At 43.8% G+C, this 23388-nt stretch overlaps 1 protein-coding gene across 2 annotated transcripts; it reads right to left on the minus strand.

The window, feature by feature from the left end:
• Positions 1 to 5851: 5851 nt before the first annotated feature.
• Positions 5852 to 21501, minus strand: nab1b (NGFI-A binding protein 1b (EGR1 binding protein 1)). Of its 2 annotated transcripts, none has more exons than XM_064326619.1 (8): positions 20751 to 21501; positions 14312 to 15090; positions 13925 to 14058; positions 13353 to 13404; positions 11327 to 11446; positions 9668 to 9839; positions 8455 to 8571; positions 5852 to 8080 (listed from the first exon to the last, which is right to left on the minus strand). In XM_064326619.1, exons 2-8 carry the CDS (start codon positions 15086 to 15088, stop codon positions 7977 to 7979), a joined length of 1476 nt encoding a protein of 491 aa, XP_064182689.1. In that variant the 5' UTR covers positions 15089 to 15090; positions 20751 to 21501; the 3' UTR covers positions 5852 to 7976. The 2 variants fall into 2 exon arrangements, with proteins under 2 accessions (XP_064182689.1, XP_064182690.1); XM_064326620.1 differs by having other exon boundaries at positions 8455 to 8568; positions 20751 to 21319.
• Positions 21502 to 23388: the final 1887 nt, after the last annotated feature.

Below are 23388 nucleotides of genomic sequence, written 5' to 3' on the forward strand. Positions count from 1 at the left end.
GTTATGGATGAATGGTCAAGTGTGATACAAATCAGAGTGACATTCTCTCAAGGCCCTAAAACAAACAGTCTGCTCCCCGTAACACTCTCCCCAGTGGCTGAGGTGGGAGGTGTCCGCGGCGCTGCCTGTGTGTATGTGTGTGTGTATGTGTGTGATTATCATTTCAAAATATCCTCCCAGCCCCACCTCAGAAATCAGGAGCATTTTACTGTACTGATGAGTCACCTACTACTCCAGAAGGATCCAGCTCGCTTGCTTTTTTTCATTGAAATTCTAAATGCTTACTTGGAACCCAGTGTGGCTCAGAGAGAGAGAGAGAGAGAGAGAGAGAGAGAGAAGAGAAGAGAAACATATACACTTACAGAGATCCTGAGATTTAAAAACCCTTTTATTGGGACATTGTTCAACCACAGAAATTACTGTACTTCAAAATAAAAATAATATACAAGCAACATAAAGAGAAAAACAATTAACAAACTAACCACAGGCAGAAAAGAGAGAAATAGCTAGAGAAAAGAGAGAGAGAGAGAGAGAGAGAGAGAGAGAGAGAGAGAGAGAAGAGAAACATATACACTCCCATTTTCCTTATATAAAAAAACATCCAAACTCCATCAGCAAAAAAAAAAATTAAAAGAAAATAAGAGAGAGAGAGAGAGACTTTGTCTTTTAAAAAACCCTTTATTTAACATAACTTTAAACAAAGGGCATTAGAAATAAAAATAAAGAAACAACCCATACTGATAACCTTATATCCCACCCAATTGAGCTACCCCCAAACAACACCAACCCCCATACCACCTACAACATAACCAGAACATTAAAAAAGCAAGGGAAATAAAAAAAAAACAAAAAAAACAATGACCCAAATAAACAAACCAAAGAATGTAGAAAAAGTAACAATCCTTGCTTAACACATAGTTACTAATTCTCCTTCCCACACTTTGCAGAGCACTCCATTTATAGCCCATTTGTCTTTAAATTCCACCAGATTGTCATTCATTTTGTAAAAGGCAAACTCCAGTTTCAGCCGAGCAATAATCAGTACTCTAAGGATGTTAACACAGTCCTGAGTCACTTGCTGTTGCATCATCCCTTTGTGGCTCTTATAAATGGCCAATTTTGCCTGACCATAAATAAAATGAATCAGTGCGCATTGTTGTCGGTATTTCCTGGAGTACCTTACTCCATACATAAAGACCGCCTTGGAAGAATTAAACCCTAACTGTGTAGTCCAATACTCCAGAACCTTGTACACAGTGTTTAGCCTGGAACACTCTGTAAACATATGGAAACCGGGCCAAACCCGAAAGCCTCCAATGTCTTGAATAGGAACTGGTGATCCACTTGGTCGAATGCTTTCTCCTGGTCCAGAGAAAACAACCCAATGTCCATGTCCTGCATTTTAGCTGTGCAAAGTAAATCACGCACCAAAAACAGGTTATCGAAGATTGACCTGCTTTTAATGCAATATGTTTGGTCCGCGTGAATCAGTACGCTTATCACATTCTTAAGCCTATTGGCCAGTGCTTTTGCCAGGATCTTATAATCCATGCATAAAAGTGCAACCGGAAGCCAGTTCTTCAACCTTGAGAGGTCTCCCTTTCTTGGCAGTAAAGACACTACTGCCCTTTTACAGCTGAAAGGGAGCTCCCCCATTTTCCAGCTGTCCTGAACGATCTCCCAAAAGTCATCACCAATAATGCTCCAAAAAGCCTTATAGAACTCAGCCGTGAGGCTGTCAAACCCCGGCGATTTCCCACAGTTTTGCTGGTTAGCTGCCATGGTTAGCTCGTCTTGGGACAGAGGGGTTTCCAGGGCCGTACGGTCTGCTTCAGACAGCCTGGGTAATCCCTGATGCAGAGTCATTGCACTCTCCTCACAGACCTCTGCTCTGCTCCTGGTCCGTCACTTCTCTCCCACTAGGTAGTTTAAAACTGTGAATAAATGTTGCTTCCCTGGGTTTGCCCCCTAGGCTGAAAAAAAAGGTAGTGGGTGCATCCATTAGGTTTTGCTGTGTAAATCGCACCCGGATCAAGGACCCCGCTCCTCTAGCATTTCACCAAGGAGCTTCTTCTTGTCTGCAAAACTCTGCCCAGCCTGTGCTCCATCTCCATCACACAGGAGTGACTGCAGCTGCATTATCTCTCTCTCAACCTTTGTGGTTTGCTCCTTGACTATTATTGTGCTGTTCTCTGTGTATTGCTGACAGAGAGAGAGAGAGAGAGAGGGAGGGAGAGAGAGAGAGAGACTCCAGTTTGAAGAAAAAAAGGGTTAGTTTTTGTTCAGTGCTGAGAAGGGGGTAGTCAATGAACTACAGCAACCACTGCCTCCACGGTGACAATACAATGATGTGGCATATGGTCACATGAATTAGGTCAAATAACTGCAGCGTGCAATGTGAGAGATGTGTGAGACTTAATACAGATGTGTTAGTTGAGCGCTACCTCTCTGCGGTGTGTTGAATGCTGTTGGTCTTTGCATTAAGAATAATGATAACAAAACTAAACAAACAAATAAACAAAAAAAAAACAGCAAAAATTGGTCTGGATCAGAAGCTCAAGATAAACAATCATGAAATGTGCCTTCAAATTAAAGTTTACACATGCTTAGACATCATGTGAATTAAGCATTTGGCCTCTATTAGGCTAGTTAGATGGTAAATTGTTACATTATTTACCCCTTTTTTCCCTTTTTCTTTTTTTGGAAAAAAGCAACTTAGCGAAGAAAAAGAATCTCACACCTTTGTTATTTTCTCCATAGTAAAAATAATTAAAGAAATACATATATAAATATTGATACAGTAAGTGGTCAGTTGGTAAACTAGCACGTTAAAAGCTAAATTCACACGGGGCACTGCAAATATAGTATAAATCAGACACTAAGAAATGCGGATGTTAGCACCAAAATACAACACATGGGGACATCACAGGTTACATCTAAGAGATATGAGTGACAATGCCTACATGAATATTAAATACGAAAGATGGATAAGAGGTTTATAGGGGATTTTACACATGACAATAAAGCGTAGACTTGTTACTCGTACAATAACTTTTGTCTCGTGCTGCCGTCTTGTGGCCAAACGGTGTATTGTTTTAACATCACGGGGAGTTCGCAAAAGTCGGTATATTTAGTTACTAGCTCATCTAACGAGAACAAAATGCACTCCGTGGCTTACAAACATTAATTTTTACATATTGTCTTAAACACACCTTGCCAAAAATGCACACATGAAACTTATAAGACATATTTACACAAGTCCAGGAAGACACTACAAATTATTTGAGGAATACTGACTCCAAAAAGGCTCCAAATAGAAGCATGGTCTACGCCCCACCTCGCCACCCATGATATTCAACAAAAAATGAACGTATTGTTTCTACATGTATTGTTGTTGTTGTTGTTGTTGTTATGAATATGCTACAACCATATCCAAACAACGTCCCTCCACAAATTGCAGAACACTCATTGGTTAAAGAAAAGAACATTTAATATGCTGATGTGGTGACACTTCCTTCCACGGATGCTTCTTACTCAGAAATTAAAATGAAAATTGCGGAAACTTGAACGGGGGAGAAATGTTAGCGGGGGCTCCAAATACGGTAATTAAAGAAGCTCTGACAGCTTTTAAACAAGTGAGAGTTGACACTGCTCAACACAGGTTTACGAATTGTGGATTAGAAAAAACCTTTATCCCTCTGAAAACGGCGAGAAGACAATTTACGAACGCCTACACGGGCTCCAGAGCGCCATCAGTTTCACGCACTGTTAACCGAAGATGACGACTCGTCCGCCAGTTCAGTCCCACTCGGCTCAGCGGCGCGCTCCCTCCCACCGCATCTGAAGCGGCCCACAGTTGGTCTCTCGCCACGACGACCTATCTGCGACATCCCGGAGGAGGCAGTAATGTAGGACTAGTGCTCCTTCCGCCGTGGGCGTTCAGTGGGGTGCTTATCAGCACTGTTTTTGAGACAAAGCCGGTTTAAGTGCGTTTGTGAGAGCGCACAAAGCAGACCCATCTACGTAAGAGTGAGTCATTACCTAGTTTCAAAATGTGTAAATATGATGCACATGTTAATGAACTGCAAAGACCACAGGTTTACATACAGAACCCTATTTTTTGGCCTTGCAATCGTTTCCTCTTGAAGAGCTGAAACCTCAGATTTGACAGCTCGCGAATCACGAAATGCGCGAGGATGAACTGTGTGAGACCTGAAACCGTCTACCACCTCCGATGTTCAATGACGAGTTCATTAGGTCAGCAGACCCTGAAGGGCGTTCAGAAAATCAAAGGTGGAAAGTCCATGGGTCAGAAAGTAAAAGTCCTGCCATGTTTTTTTTTCTTCCACAAATTAACTCAACTGATTTCACCAATTAGACCTACTGGCTGAAGAATTGTGCTAATTGGCAAACCCAGGAGATTGTAACAAAATACTGGGGAGGACTTTTCTTTCTGAACGTGGATTTTCCAGCACAAAATAGCAGCAAATGACTAAGGCTTTAAAAAAAACGTCGTATTTTTGTCTCCAGTTGTTTATTTCACTGCTCTGGGTTTTGGATATAAGCTATCGGCGTTTTAAATTTGTATTAATTGACAGAAGTCCATTATTACCATATTCATTTTCCAATGTCATATTGATAGGCTACCCTTCGCTTTCCGAAAAGTAGGCATAGGTTACGCTTAGAATGCTACCGTCATGTAAATTCACAGCGTGCAGATTTAGATCAGCGCACGTCGAAGTACAAAAATAGCATAATAGTAGTAAATATGCCTCGTCTATATGTGATCAGTACAAGAAAGGGCTGGCGAGTCCCCAGGATGGTCATGGGACTTATAAATTCTGAGCTGCTTTGCATTGGTCATATAAGCGTGTAGGCTTCATTCGGGTTCAAAAGCCAGGTGTAATGAAGAGTGACAACTATTGGCAAGAAACAGGTTTGCAGCAGGAGCTTTGTACGTCCGTGCTGTCTGCACATTTCAGCCACTATAGTGGACCAACAAATACAATTTGATTGTCGACGCTGGTAGAAAAATACGTGTATGGATTTGATTAGTTTTTGAAAAACACCCCCTGACTGAGGCTTTCTTCCCTCTACGTTACTGACTGTGAGGATATAGAGATGGAGAGAACGCCCTGACATCCTATCTAAGATAGGAGTCACATCCCGTTTAAGGAATACCCCCAAACTTAATACACATATGCACTTACAGTACACCCGACTCTTCAGTACTTCCGCAGTTGACGCACGTGGCGTTATGCACGGTTGTAATCAGGCCCGTGTTCCGTCCTACCAGCAGCAGAAATTCCAGCTATGCTAATGTGATGGGTGGGCTTTTTCATGACTGCTCGGGGGGAAATCACATGGCACACTCGACAAATTCACATTTCAAAGCGCTGAATATCGACGAGCTGTTTATTATTAAATAAACACATTTCTAATGCCAGAACAATCTGAGAACATGTTTGGGTTCTGGTCACTATTAGAAACTATGAGGTGTTAGTTTGTCTGGTTTCTTTCCTTCAATTAAAATGCTTAGGAGAAATGTGATGTACGGGTTCTCCTCAACCCGCAAGAAGAACGAAATTTTCCTAAATCTTCCCAGCAGACTTCTCAGAAGTTGTGTTGGCTGGTCAAGCATAATTTTATGAGCTTACAAATACATGCCAACAGCAGGAGTTTTTTTTTTTTGACTAACCTATAGATACTTATTTGTGTCACTAAGGCTAAAGGTCTTAGTTAAAAACTATGAGTTCACTAAATACAGATATTAATTTTCATTTTGATTTCATGGCAGATTCAAGTATTTGCAGTGATGCAGAAAAGAGCATACATAAAAACTTCTCCACCATCAGATCTCAAAAAATAAAGTTTAATGTTTATGTGCTGTATAACAAATTAAATAAATTAGTGTTTACAAAACAACAGGTGCATACCCTAACAGATTTCTTTTTTAAAATTTATTTCACTTGTAACTGTAACAGACAAGTTTACTGACAACACGTGGTGATGAACGGGAATGCCTGGGAATGCTCGGGGATTAATAGGAATGCACGACTCTAAAATAAGCCACAGCACACAAGTGGTGGAATAGTAACCAACATAGGACACAGTTTCACGTCCAGAGAAAAACCGTTTAAAACCTTTTAAAAATACGACTGAGGCCTGCCTATTTATGATATCAGAGTATCCGGGGGGGTGTTTGTTGCAGCACAAACGCAGTTTCACATTTCCCCTTTCAAGCAAACTATATCTTTTGAAAAAAATATTTAACAGCCCAACAACATTCTGCAAATCATAGGGGGCAGTTTGTACTTTAAATGTCTGAAAATGTTGTCCTTAACAGGATCACAGGAAAAGAAGCTCAATATCAATAAAGGCCAAATCTGTTAGTGGGAGTGGGGGTGGGGGTGGAGGAGGGGTTTAGATGAACTTTGATTTTTGCCTTTAAAAAAATGATACACCAAGATGTTATAAGTCAGTTGTTCCAGTAACCCTTTGACACTGAGAAATAGGCTTACTAGGCTATTCTCAATTTACCAGGCTGTTAAAAAATCAAATCCTTATTTATGTTAGCGATTCAAAAAACAAAGATTTGCATATTCAAACAGAGATGTTTCTTATTTGTATATAAATAAAAAATAAATGACACCTTAAACTATTTTACATGTACTCCAGAAATGCTATTGCACATAGCTTAGAATGACAGAGTCAATCAGTGTTACTGAGTAAAGTGAGCTCTTTGTCATTAACAGGCATCTGAATTTAGGTAACAGTGAACAGGTGAGTTTAAACCGCAAAGCCAAGGAATGTCTTAGTGAAATACGAATATGAACTGTGCTCTCAGCTCTTAAGTGGGGAAAAAATAAATCTACGACAATAATTAAAATAGACGATGCTACTGAATGATTGTCACTCCGTTAACTATTTCGGCAGTTCTTATAGTGACTTGGAAACATGGGAAACAAACACTGAATATATTAGACAGATTCTAGCATGTGAAACTGCATTTCGAATCATCCACGGGTGCACGTTGGCTACAGGTTACCTTAAACATCAGTATGAACTAAGACCATGACTACAGATATGCAACACATACATATTTCACAACATACCACCCAGGTGGTGGGACAACTAGATACTCACAGAGTTTCTCAATGACTGCTATTCCGTATTGCTCTTCTAACATAAATAATATCTAAATCAATGCTTTAACACACAAAGTGGAGTAATCAAGTAACAAAACTGCCTTTTCAGATCAAGATATTATTATTATTATTATTATTATTATTATTATTATTTACAGGATTATTTGCTCCTCATTATACTTCTAATTTTAACATCAGATTTTTTAAAAGAACACTTTCTTCCTGCAGAAGGAACGAATGTCCTGGTTCCACGCTTGGAACGACCTGTGATAAAATGACCCAGGATGAGCTGCTGTTGAAGAGTGGGTCACGCTTGATCCGCAGTTCAGAAGAATGTCAGCCACCCATCGCATCTCATGGCTGTCTCTGGTACTGCTGCCCGTTCTTTCCAAAACTTCAGAACACGGTGCATTGAACGGGACTGTATTACGCACAAAACACACATGTGCAGTGATGTCTGACTCCCTTGTTTCACAAGGGAATGTATTTTTACCGGATTTTTTCTCTTTTTACAAACGATGCTTACAAAAAGAACATACACAGCCTTTTCTTTTCAAAGAAATAACATATGTACAAAAGGACTGCTGGGCCCTTTCCTGTCAAACAGACAAAAACAGAGAGAGAGAAAGAGAGCACACGTTTCCTCCGGTGGTGGCAAAAGTTTCCAAGTGTTTTGGCAAAACTGAGAAAAAAGGAAAAGAACACCATTTTTCTGAGGCAACAGTGGTTATTAAGGCTCTACTGTAGCTGTGCTTGCTTAGTATTCACTAATGAAAAAAATGTGTTTGTAAGAAACGAGGAGGAGGCTGAGGGCTGGAGGCTGGGCTGTTATCTGGAATCTTCCGGCTCGGCTTTGATGGTCTTTCTGTCCGAGAGGTTGAGCGCGCTCTGTGAGTGGTCCGTTCCATTTCTGTTTTCAGTTTTCCGCGTTTCTGCAATCAGAAACAGAAATGGACCGTGAGTCCGGGTTTCTCAGGAAGTTGGGCAGGAAGCTTGGTCACAGGCTCACAGTATACAGGTCAAAAGATCATGAGGAAGCACCATGACATGCAGTGGTGATCACAATAAAATGTACAATTGAGTTACTTGGCAGGATGCTTTCAGCCAAAGCAAGAACCCCTAGAGTTAGAGTTACATGTTATAATCAAATAAGTGCCACCTCCAATGTGCATGTCTAAAGACCAGTGAAATAAATCTTACTGCAGGATTCATGCTCACAACACTCTAGAGCTGGTCAGACAGTGTGAATAATAAGCTTCACTGACCAGCCAGTCACAGACTACTGCAGACAGTGGACAGGGCTTACCTTCGCCAGTTGAGTGGCGCCTCTTAAGCTCATTGGCCAGCTGCTTCCCCAAGGGCGTGTCCCCATCAAGCATTCCATGCCTTTGCCCGGGCACCCGTAGGTTCAGTGGACTATCTGCTGGAGCGGGTGGGGGGTGGGGGTAGGGGGTGATAGGAGAATACTGCATATTAACTGTGTTCATTTTGACACCCATTGAGATCAATTTAGTCATTGTCATATGTTTAAATGTGAAAACAATACCTATAGAATGTATTCACATGTCACATGCATTTATGCACTACTCACAAGCTTTAGTTATTGTCAAATTGTCAAATAAAATGATGAAATTATCACTTTTTTAAAAAGAAAAATAGTGAAGATAAATTTATACAACAGCATGGCAAAGGCCTTTAATGATGAAATTCAAGGTAAAGAAACAGGGTGAGAGAAAGGTGTGTTGGGTCCAAGGGGATAAGTAAACTAACCCTACTCCCCTTTTCCATGGAAAAATACACTAGTGCCAGAGGTGTTGAGTGGGTCGAATTGTGGGAGAATTTACCTAAAGCAGTCATAACCAACCCTGCTCTGTAGGTTTTCATTTCAATTCTAATTTGGCACACCTGACTCTACAAATTAGCAACTCAACAAAGATACTGTGGCTGTTGAACAAAGTGCGCTTGGTTAGGCTTAGAGTGAAAAGCTACAGAATGGTAGATCTTCAGGAACAGGGTTGGTTACCCCTAACCTAAACTGTTCAATCACGAGGGTCAATGAAACACAATACTTGGCTCTTATCAACGGCTGCGGTAGGTAATTGGTGCTGCAGGGGTCAGGAGCAGCGGAGTTTACACAAGATCAGTGGGACATAAACTGAACAAAGCATGGGAGACACAGCCACACCCTATTTACTACCAACGCGTACCAGACACACTGCCACACCCTCTCTAGTGCATACCCGTACACACCTGTACCAGTCACACGGCTTCCTCTCTATTACAACACCTCTCTCACGCTACCAAACCTGCTCTCACACATCGCATGTCTGCCACAATCTGCATTAGCCAAAACAGCTCCAGGGTGACTGTTCAGGCTGCTCATTTCAGCTATCAAAACTGTTTGTTTAGCAGCAATGCCAACAAACATGTCATTTTCACTATCAAACCTGCGAGCAGCTTTCAGGGCTGCTATTCGATTAGAGGGACGGTGGCGTCCATTTCGAGAGGTCGGACCGTACCTTGGTGGTCGCCGGTCTTGTCCGCGGAGACGCCGTTGGTCCGGTGCTGCTCGGCCGCGCCGCGTCTGAAGGCGGCGGCGGGGATCCTCCAGTCCAGAAGCTGCAGCCTCTCCTGCGCCGCCGCGTCGTGCAAGATCTCCATCTGCCTGGACAGCAGCCTCTCCAGCTGGACCTGCCGCAGGAAAACGGGCGGAGTCAGAGACGCAGCCGGAGACAGGGCCAGGCGCGGTCAGGAAACGTGCGTCAGAACGTGAGAGGTGGGCCAGAGTAAGGCCGGCCTTAGCATGCCGTTGCCTGTCACAGACGGACGTGCAGAAAGGGGCGGGGCATCACTCAGAATCGATGTGTGAATGAGGTGTGATGAAGGTCTGGCTATCACGCTCCACGGTTCTTCCACAGGGCCAGCTGGTTTCTGTTGTTTCTCAGCACTTAATTAAAATGGCTGATTATATGGTTAGCTCCACCTTACTTTGGTTACTTGGGACAAAATCGGTTGCTGATTTTTGGAAAAAAAGTGGGTCCCGCAGTACTCCCGGGACCCAAAGACCTCAAATCTCACGCATCAGATGTGAAACTCGTGCACTGAGGACCAATCTCAGTATCATACGCATAACTCCCAAAATCTTACACACGTAAATGATTGACATTTATCAAAGTGACAAATCTGTGTCAACTAAGTCACATTTCTCTTTTCGAAAGCACGCCCTTATCTTATTGGGCTAAATGCCCAGTTTCCCTAATTAGAGACCACAATACCACGTTTAAATCTTGTGTGAAAGAAAATCCATACACCATTGTTTGAATAAGTATCCACAGCAGTGATATGTTGCAGTGATATGTACAACTCTCAATAACTGATTTTATTGTTTCCTAATGGTTTGTCAAAGAATATTGGTTGTCAGCTAGTTACATCTAGTTTACTGTGAACACACTACCTTCAGATATAATTACTTCTTGTATGATTATGTCAAAGTAACTCAAAAACGTCTACATCATTACAAATGCATATATACATACACATAATAATAAGTATTAGGATAATAATGATAATATGGATTAGGATAAATGCAAGTAAATAGTAGTTCTGCCCACTTTCTTTTTTCTAGGAGTACTTCAGTGTGTTTGTGAAGATTGAACACTTTTGTCCACAGAGTGTACAGTATGTTTTACAGTTTGGAGCACAGCAACATGAGAAAAATTAATACACACTAATGTATAAATTATCAGGTATAACAGGTGGCCAGTGGGCCTTCTTAGTGTAGGGATAATGCCTGTAAATTGAACCAGTTGGCATTTAATTAATGTGTGCATCTTTTACTGACATTAGCGTGGGTGAATGAGCTAGATACTTGTTACTGTAGATGAAATGTAACAGTACCCATAATGATCCCAGCATAATAAAGACATGAAGTAGTCATTTTGCATTTTTCTTTTACATCTAAGGTGACGTCGATCATGGTTGGAATCAATTCCAGTTATGTGATTCATGACTTGAAATTCAACAAAATCTTTTCTTTTTTTTTTACTGTGGGAAAGATGGGCCAAACTGTGCTGCTGGGCTATCTCAGGAGCTTCCCAGAGTGACTCACACATGAGAAGACTGACTGACAGGCCATCTAAAAGTGTTCCCCTGCTCCCTCCATCCCCTGCCAAAAATACCTGGAGGCTTTGGGTCAGTGTCTCCTCCCCTTTCAATTTGGCGTGTGCCAGCTGCTCTCTCAGCGTCTCCTGCCGCATGTGATTGGCCTGCAGTGCCTCCTGGAGGTCAAAAAGCCCCTCCTACAGGACATGGGAAAGTGAAATTCATAAGATGCCTGTTACAATTAAAGAGATTTGATGATGATGACAACAACGAAAACAGACAGAGCAGCACACAGAAAGATGTCCAGTTTTTCTTTCTCTCATTATCACGGCTGGGATACTGCACAGCCGAAGCTGATGTCATCGGTTTGATTGTTCATTAAATCCCTTGGTGTCAGTTTGACATTCACAGCCCGAACAGCGCCGTCAAAAACATGAAACAAGTTCTCGCTCTCGCTCTCTCTCTCATTCTCTATCTCTCTATGAATCAGTGTCTTCTATTCCTTTTAGCAAAAACTTTAGTGTTTCAGAATAACCTGAGTGCGGTTGTGAATATCTGACTTCTGATTTTAATCTTTTTTTTATCAGAGGTATTCTATTGAAGAGGTGTAGAATTACAAGGTCGGTATCCTTTCACCCATATGGTGTTTGTTTTCTAGGAGTTGGTTTGGCTGGTCATCAATTGGTGAGTGTTTGCCCAACTCAGCCATTGAGTCTGAGCAGGGGGGGCTGACTTCACCCTGCTGTTCCTCCACCCACTACATCTCGAAAACCTGCAGGCGCTGCCGTGTGTGTGTGTGTGTGTGTGTGTGTGAAAGTGTGTTCATGAGTATGAGTGAATCTGTATGCAGATGTGTGCATGCGCGTGTGATATGTGAATGTGGGCGTGTGTCCCTGTGTGTAGGCGAGCTTGAGACCGAGAGAGAATGAAACAGTATCTGCGTGTGTGATTGTGCGTGCGCGTTTGCTCATCCCACTTGTGTCGACTGCAAAATTGCATGGGCGTGGGTGATTCCAAGTGCGCCCACTTAATGATGTCATATGTACCTCAGGACTATGGGTAGGTGCGCAACTGATTGCATTTGGGCTTTTCTTTCTCTGAGAGTGGGCGGACTGATAATAGCATGTGCGTGCAGAGGGTGGGGTTACAGGGAGTCGGGCAGGGGGGTGGTTATTTAAAGACAGCCCTTCATAAAATGAAAGACCTCAGAGATTGCAAGCATATCAAGTGTTTCAACACAGGAAGAATGCAGCACACAACCATAAGCTCTGTGAGCTGAAGCTCTGTACAACCGCCATATCAGTGATTCAATAAATGTGTCCTGTATGAGTACACATACATGCATTTAAACGCCGCAAAACAGGCATTCAACTTTGGATGACATGAGAAATCTTTTAAAGACTTAAACTGCCACCAGGGAACCAATAGCCTATTCCATTAATGTGACTATTGATAATGATATTCCACATCACACACTCAAAAGAACACATTTTTTTTGTTGGTGGACTTTAAAAAAAAAAAAAAAAAGAAGGCTTTGAGAAAGTGTTTCTCATAGCTCTGTCCAGAATATTATTCTCTGATAGACAACTGCAGCTTCTTTATATCATTACAGGAAGCCCAAAGGGACACGCCCCCACCTCTACTGTACACCAATCAGAAGCAGCTATACAAACAAAGAAGGCCAAGGGTCCCATCCCCTGTCAAACTCAAATCCTTCTGAATTCTTTTGTTTTCTTTTTTTGGATATGTAATGTAATTTGTGCAAGTCTGTGTACTTGCGTATGTGTGCCTGCGTGTGTGTGTAGATCAGCATTAATAAAGCGTCAGGCATTTGTTGAGCACTTTGCAAAGTGCTCTTTATCAGAAAGCATACAAGAAGAGAGGAAAAATCAGCTGGCCCAAAGCATGTCATCTTCCAAAACCTAGATTATTTCACATTTTGGTTTAGCAAAATTAGTCACAGGTCATAGGAGTTAAAGAATATTAATAGATCCACATGCCTCACCAATAAAACACTTAATTGAAACTCCACTTCAACCTAATGGAGCTGAGCCATCATCTGTACACACAGGGACACAAGAGAGACTTTAGAGATGTGCGTACCTCTGTTTTTATCCTCTTTGGAGATGGCTCGTCCCTGTCTCCACATCGAGATCTGAGAAGAGAGAGAGAGAGAGCTGCTGAATCCATTCCTTTCGTAACCATTTAATCAACCCAGGTGCTCCAGAAATAAAATACTTGCACAGCAACATGACTCAAGATGGCCACAAAGGCTTGCTCAAGGGAAAAAGTATTCTTTATTAATTTCAAGAGAGGGAAAGTGAGTAACACTCATACCCATACATCATATGCCTGCTTTGGCAATAAAAATTTAAGTTTTTGAAGCCAGACAGGAATGGACACATCTGAAATTGAAAGGAAGTATGTAGAGTGAGAGGGAAAGGGAGAGGGAGGGAGGAAGGGAGGGAAGGAAAGCGGTTTAACCCGTGACTACAAACACGTTAAAAGAGAATAAGGAAGACCTGTTTGTAGGTAAACTTTAACAAGAAGAGAGCCTTTTCTGCTGATCAGCATGAATCATATTTGTAGCCTCAAGCAACAAATGTCAACCCAAGGACAGAGAGGTAGAGGTGAAGCTCACAGTGCGGGGTGCGAAAATCTCAGGTGCCGTTTACCTGCTGGTCCTGTAGGTGTACTTGTAGGTGACCTCCCGGGAGATCTGGCGAGCCAGGCCAAAGAGTTCATCTCTCCGGGTCAAGAGCGCCATGTCCCTCATGCACAGCTGTGCCGCCGCCTCGTTCACCGTAAGCTGTGGAAGAGAAAAGCGTGGGGGAAAACACGTCTAATGAGCATGTGTCAGCACGGCAGCCAATTAACTGCACTCCACCTACGTCAAATGGGTTGCCAGTTATTACAGTAGACCCCCCTCAGTATTAAAGCAAAGTGCGAGAAACAGCCGAACTAAAGGAACTTTTCAGCGCACGGCATCTCACAGTTAGTCACGCTTCGTCACCGTTGTCACGCTTCTTGCGTGCGCGCACGGGGGGGTTAGCTGTCCGCACCTCATGCAGCGTCAGGTGCTTGCCGTCCTTCCTCTTGGAGTCGAAGCGACCGTAGATGGCACTGTATTTGCGCACCTCCTCCTCCCGGCGGGGGTCCTCCTCGCTCATGTCGAAGATGTGCCCGATCATCCTCGCCAGCTTCTTGTTGCCCCTCAGCTGCTCCCTGGCGTCGGCCGAGTCGGCGCGGGGCAGCGCCTTGGCCATCCTCTCCACGCACTCCGCCACCGACTGCACGGCGGCCGCGTCCAGTGCCTCCAGGCCCTCGCGGGGCGAGGCCGGGGACCCCAGCTCCGCCGGGGACAGGCTCTGCTCGCTGTCGGCCCCGGGGCCCGCCCAGAAGCGGGCCTCGGCGCCGCTCGGCAGGGGCGACCCTCCGGGGAGGGCGTTGCCGCTGCCCGTCTCGGTCTTGGCGGGGTCGACGCAGGCGGCCGCCGGGCACTTGGGCGCCTTGGCGTGCGGCTCGCGGGGCGAGCCCTCGGGCAGCTTGTAGACGGGGATGCTGCAGACGGGCAGGGAGGTGAGCGGCTGGTTGAAGAGGGCGGGGTTGGTGACCCAGTCGCGCAGCGCCTTCTGGAGCCGCCGCACGTGCAGCGGCTTGCTGGCCATGCCCACCAGCGCCATGATCTCCAGGAACTCGTCCTCGCCCGCCTCGCACAGCTGCTGCACGTCGTCGCCGCCCTGCTGGATGAAGGCGTCGTAGTAGCACAGCAGGTTGGCCCGCTGCAGGATGCGGTAGAGCTGCAGCTCCCCGAGGGTTCTGGGTAAAACCGCCGCCATACCTGCAGAGACAACCGCAAAGCGTGAGTGTGTGCGGGTATGGCTGTCCAGCAACATGGGAGTGAAGAAGGACTGGGAGAGGAGGAACAGGAAAGAGTGGGGGGAGAGAAGTGGGGGCACTTAGAGGGACAGAAAACGAAAGAGTAGGAGGAGGCAGAATGAGAGCAGAAAAGAGAGAGAAGTGAGAGGGAGAAAATAGAGAGAAAACGGGGAGTGAATGTGTGGCCTGTCCATGGGTTGCTGGTGGTGCCAAATACCACACCACCTCTGCTTGGAGCGCAGAAGATCTCTCTCTCTCCCTCTATCCCTCTCTGTCGCTCTCTCTCTCTCTCTGAGAAAGAGTGCAGTAATTGTTCCCCCAGCTGGGATCCCAACACCAGTCCCAGCACAGAGTGAGTGTGAAACAAGAGGAGGAGGAGGATTCGAGGCGGGGGTGGTGTGTTCCTTCTCATTTCCCTGATCCCCTCTGGCCCATATCAGCCATGCCCCCTGGCTGTACACTGAAAGCAGCATGTGATCACTGCTGGTCAGCCCACCCATCACAATGCAGGGCCCCCAGTCAACACCATGGCAAAGGCCCGGCTGTGCGGCCTTCCTAATGTGGCTCATTGCTTCTGGTAATATAGCCACAGTTTACAGCACTAACATCAGAAACAAGGTGATAACCCTTTTCCCTTGCAACGCAACCCAGAGTGTGACGTGTCAACCCCCGACCCAAGACGTCACAAGCAACCTTGTCATGCTGCATGCTACAGAACTTTACAGTGTGTCCGAGTACATGTAAATGCGACAAAAAAGGCATCACAGGGGACACGGCCATTGGCATTAGCTGACCTGAGGGTAGCTCATTATGGTGAATAAATGCCTTCTGGTTTACTGGAGGAATACATCGCTGGTGACTAAGTTAATATGACCTGTGATCTGTCTGAGATGGGCAGCTGTTGGCACATGGGGGGTGGGGGTTGGGGGTGGGGGGGGGGGTGGCAGAGACCAGCTAGGCCTGGCTAACACACGCAGGGGAACTACGTCAGTGAGCTTCTCCTCCGCTCACACGGTGTAATCATCGGCATGTTAGCACCCAACCTGGAGCCTGTGTGTGTGCGTGTGTGTGTGTGCGTGTGCATGCGTGTGTATGTGAGTGTGTCTGTGTACACTTGTGGGCGGGAGAGAGAGGGAGGGGGAGTGCGGGAGAAGAGGGAGCAAGAGAGAGAGGGGGGAAGATACAGAGAGGGAGAGAGAGAGAGAGAGAGAGAGTATTTGTATATGCATGTGTGTCTCTGAGTCAAGTCTTATCCAGACAGACAGGTGCTGGAGGCTGTATTCACAATCTGTAGCCCAGCAGAGTCAATGTCTCTCTCTGACACAGGAATCTACACCCTCTTTGTCGGCAAAACGCTGAGAAAATGTAAAATGGAAATACAGCGTACAGTATGTGACCTTCATAAATGACCTACATACTTGCAAACAAACACACTGGCATGCCCTGGTGTTTAAGACCACCAAAATTTGTCCTTAAAAAATTCCCCAGGGTGGCATCGAAGCAGTTTTCTTAAAATACGCAAATTTTATCCTCTGGGTGGCTGTCCTCAAAACAAATCAATGACTGAAAAAAAAAACTGGATGCACTCCAAAATTATCAATTTTTTTTAACCACACCACAATTTAATGTATTTTTAAATCACAGAGCACAACACACAGCTCTGTATTTTGGCAGTGCCTTTTACATTAGCAATATGAAAAGGAAACGACACACATTTTTACACACGCTGAGACCAATTAGCACCCAAGGGATCTCGTACTGGTTAAAAACGTGTCATGAAACAACACACCTGCTTGGCATCAAATAAAAAAATAAATAAAGTAAAGATACGCTGAAAAAGAACACGACATTTTCAGACTATTACACGAACAAAGGCACAGACACCCACAGCAATGAAATGCACCTCTGTCTGCATTCAGGGTGTGAAAGCTGGGACTAATTTGACAGGGCAGGTTGCAAGGCATCTTCTCAGGCAATTTGCACAAGCGTTCTCCAGCAAAGGAGCCCCACTCCTGAGAGTCTGCGTCAATTTTGCTTTTATTGCATTCCTCCAAGAGGGTTATCGAATAAGAACCGCCGTACTTACTGACCGCATTCACTGTTTATCCAAAAAGTGTCACAATTGTGAACAAAAATATATCTCAGTAATTGTGCCGGGAAATAATATGTAACTGAAGTGGGAGTGATTAGGCTAATTCAATAATTGAAACAAAAAAGTACACAATTATTGCTGCGCTACTGGCGTTTCTCAATGGTTATGTGTGATTGATCTCGTAGTATCACTGTTCCCCAGACACATGGAGAAGATGTGTATTCCTTCATTTTGGGAGTATTACTAATCATATCTTTAAACAGAATCTTTAAACAGCTAATTTGCCATCACTGAGCCAATTGCTTCAATTAGAGACTAGTTAAGAGACTAGAGACAGAATATCAACTAGGAGTAACATAATTCTTTGCATGGCATTTGCATATTGCGAAGCTGCTGTTCAAGACCGAGATGAGGCTATATCACTTGTCTCTAGGGATGGCAAACGGATAGTTTTTACCCGATACAAAACAGTGCAAATTTCTCACACCTCGTTTTTGCACCTAAGCGACGCATTCGAAGGCAACAGGCACAAAATCCACTGCCAGGTTGGAGAGGGATCCGAAAGGCACCGTCACACGCTCGCTAACAATAGCTTTAATCACTTTGTCTTCCAACCATGATGCTGACGTCCCCCCTCTGTTCCGATACGCCAGTGCGACTTATCTGGATCGGGACTCATCTGGATCGGCTCCAGACCAGTCTTCAGCCTGAGATGCCAAGCCAAAGCTCTGGAACACTGCTTCCTGCCTGACTTAGTGGAAGCTGTACGATCTTGGAAGGATCTTGGTGGTGAGAAGAGGACGAAGGAGCATAGAATGAACTGCCTTTCTGACAGGCAAAAAGGTTCCCCTGCACTGATCTTGATCTCCATTCCAACAGTACCAACTAGGAAAGACGCAGCTTATCATGACTATGCTGACTGGACACAATGAGATACGGGCAGGTCTTTACAAGCCTATAAAGGTCCTGGCAGATAAACCAGAGATGGATGTCACCCTTTATTGTGCTGATGATTTCCCTGTATAAATAAAGGTTCACAAGGTTCACAAAGTTAATGTGACACAGACTTCACAGGACTGACTGAATCCTGCCACACTGACAGAGATACAAAAACGCTTGCTCTCAGGACACCTCTTTTTTCCTGTGGGCAAGTTTCGCTATGAAGAGCAACCACAGCATGCTCTGTAAACGCTCAAGATCTGACAGTTGTAATGGCTGATTTTTTCAAAAAAATCAGAAAACACCGATCTTGCAACTTCTCGGTAACACCCTCATATTGATTTCACCTGCATGTAAGCCATATTTTGGCTTTTTTTTAAAGAAATGTGGATATTCTGCTGTCCTTATGTATTTTTTTCACTTAATTGAGACAGAAGGAAAAGAGAGGTTACAGATGCAGTTACAGATGTGATGGTTAGAGACAGAGATGGAGTAAAAGTACAGAAAGTGCCATGGCAGGGAATTTGCATAAACTTTGAGTCTCAGCCACCTTATGGACAGTGCCACAGTCTCCCCTGAGTTTGCGATTTTGAATAATGCATCCATTTGTTGCTGAAGCATATGAAATTCAAATAAAATCCAACATTTTGGACTTGCCTGAGCCCCTTTACCCAGCAGTGCCCTCGCTGAGTCTGTTGGCGCAGGTTCGATGCACAAATCATTACAACACTTCACAGACAGGCTAATGAGGAGTGAAGAGCCAGACCGGAATAAAACCACTCCACCACCTCAAACTATGGACTTCACCATTCAACTCTCCCTATACATCCAACAGGCGGAGAGACTTAAAGTGGCCCTTGGAAAGGTGACCAAAGTCAAGCGCCTGCTCTACGGAAGCCGGCTGAGCCCATACAGAGCTATTCAGCACAGCTTTGAAATTTCAATTTGGCTTGGTCTAGCCCTCGACACTGCACAAGTGCGATATCATTGGAGAACTTGGCTGCTGCCTCAAGCAGTCGGCAAAAGTGCACTTCAATCACACTACAGGAACAGACCTACATGGCACCTAATTTTTTCCATTTCAATGAGTGACAATTTTGTACATGTAGTGTTGTGCACACAACTAAAGTGATGAGGATGAAAAAAGCTATAGAAATTATTTGCTGTCACAGAGGATTCTAGGATCTAAGCAGAAGTCTTTTCATACATCATCAAGTAAATCCCACAGGATGAATATCTATTGTGCTTTTTTTATTCATTATCTTTATATGGCATAGTCTCCCACGCTCTCCTCTCACTGTACATTTTTGGACAGTCCCACTCCTGACCCTTCACTTCCTGTTCATAAGTCTCCTGACCAGTGTCTGCCTTTCCCACTCGCAACAGTTTTAAAATGTCCTCACCAAACAACAGATGAGACCAGTTCTGTCCCTGTTCCATTACACACCCCCAACACAGGTCAGAAAAATGACCCACCACATGGGCGGCGGTTACAGTGGTATAATTTCCCCAAATGTAGGCCAATAGCCTAATTTATGGGAAGGATTTTAGGACAAAGAGTGTCAGTCAATGTCAAGATGGTGGATGAAATGTGATACAGTGGAATAAGACTGAGAATTTGTGTTGGTTATACACAACGAGAAAATGTAAAAAATAATTTGGGTTAAGACTAACAAGCTTCAGGCAACATTGAAAAGTAAAGAAAAGGCGTTATGCATAAAGGCAGGACAAACGCTGTTGAAAATATGGATGCAAAGACAATCATAGCAGTAACAAAGGCTTTGAAATCCATTGCACAGAAAACAAAACATCCATATTTCAGAGAGCCCCTAATTTCAATAACACAGATACCATGCAGTCTCAATTTCCTGGAAAGGAAGAGTTCGCAAAATAAAACAATTATCCTGAAGTTCAAACCTGTACTCACAAAAACGCATACATTTAATTTAAGCCATTTACAAATCACACATCTAAACTACAGTAATTCCGTAACCGATGCATAAAACGCACATGGAAGCGTAAGCCTTCTGTTCAACCGATTGCAATATAGCCTGATATGTGCAACCAGTTGTTCCTACCTCTAAAATGTTTAATTATTGTATTAGAACAATTTTTCTAGAACAATTAGAAAAATGACATCCAGTTCTAAAGTTTTTTTTTTTTTTAGGTTAGCTGCCTAACAAAAAGCATATGCCATCTACCTGCACCTAAAATAAATATCCCGCGATAGAAACGAATAATATCTTGCACGTCTATAAAAGACCGTTTTTACATGTGCAAATGACTAAACCGAAGAGTGAAAGATGCATTATCGAAGGGCATCTCTACACATCTGCCCCGCTACACCCGCCCACCGGCGCCTTTCCTGCGTTTTGGATTTCACAGGGATTCACACACACAGGCGGAATCCGTCCCGTCCTTCCTGTCAGAATGGGCAAGGCTCCACGCTGAAAAGTCACAGCCACATGGACTACAATAACACAAAGCGCGGTCAGTGCAGGGAGTACACGCGAGAACCTAACTCAACAGAAAGTAGTGCAATCTGCACGGTCCATGTCTTTGTTGCATGTGTAGATACAGTAGCGACATACCTTTCGCTGACCTTCTCCTTCTGTGAATTATTGCGATGCACTTGCCCAGTCACAAGTTATTGCTGAAAGCCACAGTAAATTTTGGGACGCTTGTCAGGACGTCCTGCGGGGAGGGGAAAGTGCGTTCTCCGCGCGCAGATCGAGTCGCTCAGTCGTGGAGGCGCACACACACTCTGTTGCTGACGCGGTCGCTGGTGTGCCCTCACAATGTACAAGCAAGTTCGAGTGTTTAGGTTTAGTACGAAGAGCTAGGGAGCCGTTGGTTTCCCCCTCCTCCCCCTACTGCTAGAATTGGGATATTCCGCTCTTGCTACATTGCTCGCTGTCACTCCCACGCCACTGCGTGACGCAGATCCTGGCGTGGGCGGCTGTGGGGCGTGGGAGGCTGCAGTACGGAATACCAAACATCGTATCACACCAGAGGTCCAGTGGGGAATCGGCTTAAGCACGCCAGCATGGACACACGTTTAAACAAGGACTGTCGACCTTACCAGAAATGCACTTCACGAAATAATTAGGCTATTATTAAAATACAGGGCACTGCTACCCTAATCTCCGCCCGCACCTGTGCTATTCTCGTCATTACAGTCTGTCTCAGCAGATTAATAGCCTTTCAATGTTTGCGTCTGTCTTGCTTTATAAGACAGGTTTTCGCGTAATACATCCTAAATTTACTTCCAAGATTGTTTTTCTTTACTTCCACGATTGATTATCCATTTTAGTTAAGTATGGTTTAATGCTAGAAATGCTTTTCTGACGCGCACTGCGCTCTCACCCTACGCCCAAACCAGCTCACTGCTCCTTTTTTCCATTGTCAACTTAAAAAGACTGATCTTCTTCAAGTGCTAACCTGACTGTAATTAATTATTTTAACTCCAACCAGGTTCAGATGCACCATCCAAATAAATATTTAAAAAATCTGACGTTGCAGATCTATTTGGGTTTGGAAAACCACAGTTGTAAAGATTCTAATGTTTACACACATATTTACAGTATTTTTGTATGTATATCACAAATATAGTTATTTTTTCAGAATTTGATATTTTTTCTGATTTAGCGCAGTAACACAGGAACAGAAAGGTTGTATTACATATTTTTTCTAACAATCTGTGGCATAAAATCACTTGAATATTGAAGTCATTTTAAATTGATTTAACATGCAAGTCTCACGCAATCATTTAAAATGCCATTTAAAGCATCATTTAAAACTTAACTACGGATAACATTATGGAGAACATACACAAATTTGGAATGGAGCATTTTTGTATTGTGGTCATTTAAACACAGCATAGAGATTACTGAATGATTTGATGAATTTTTGTAGCTCAGGCCATTTTTAAGGTGGGGTGAATTCTGAGAAAGAGTCATTTGTGTCCACGTCTTCTGTGTACAATACAGTGATCTGTAGACTCATGAAACATATAGGCCAGGATAGGACATAGGATTTCTAGTATATATTGTGCATGGTTTTGTGCAGAAGGTTCTACATGCTCGTTGATTTAAACCAGACATGTCAGCTTTTAGTGGCTCTACAATTCTGGATGAATTTCAGGACTACGTGGAATGGCAAATTTACTTGACATCCTGGCATCTGATGTTCAAGAACCTTTTAAAAAAAGGAAACCCTTTGGGAAGAAGGCTGTTGGGACTAGAGACTTGGTAACCATGCCTTCTACTAAGAGCAACATGCCTTACAGAATTTAAAATCTGAGGGAAGGGAAGGGAAAATAAAGGGAGGCAGAAGAGGACCTGGTCCCACATGCATGCTCTAAAAGCTCCCATTTCAGGATATTTACACTCCTACACACCATGATTCAACTGGCGCTAAGCCTCTCCAAACACAGCCTGTGTTTTATGCTACATCAGAGAAATGGGCAGAGACTTTAGCCTGCCTTTCCCATGTTAAATACATCCCCTTCCCAAAATCAATTGCATAGTGGCTCTCCGCATCGTTCATTGGATATTGAAGCATGGGTCTAGCTGAGGGGTTTTGAACCTTTCCTGATCTAAGGACTCACATCCAGGCTCAGAGGCATCCAGGGAATCTCTGTCATGAGTTAAAAAGGGATATGTATTTATTATTATTATTTTAAAAGGTTTTATATTTTGAAACATGTCCCAAAATCTATGCATAGTCATTGCATATTAAGTCTGGCCAGGGACCCCCTACCGTCTACAGTATCTTCAAGAACCCCCAGGGGTCCACAGACCATCTGTTGAAAACCCAGAGTCTAGCTGTATCACATATGAAATAGCAAAGATTTGTCCTTAATCTGATCAATACACTCATCCGACTTGCTGGACTAGTTGTATGGGATGATTTAACCATTGCTTCTTTCAGCCAATAGCCATCCTGTACATTAAGGTGAGATTTCTTTATAGCAACCTGTGTGGGTTGTGATGGATTCAAACCCAAGACAGCATACTTAATAAATAAATAATTGGCAGGAACTCTAGAACATTGTTCACAGTGGAAGACAAGCTGCCACTCACAGAGGTTTTCACACTCCAGAACTCTCAATCTGCCACAGTATCAAGAGCTATTTTTAGGAATTAGGCCAGCTTCAGTGAGCAGCCGAGCTAAGATGTGGCGTGTTCTTTGTTATTTCATCTTGGTGGGGGGAGGGGGGGGGGGTAC

This window comes from Anguilla rostrata, chromosome 3, assembly GCF_018555375.3.
Source record: "Anguilla rostrata isolate EN2019 chromosome 3, ASM1855537v3, whole genome shotgun sequence".
NCBI classification, from domain to species: domain Eukaryota; kingdom Metazoa; phylum Chordata; class Actinopteri; order Anguilliformes; family Anguillidae; genus Anguilla; species Anguilla rostrata.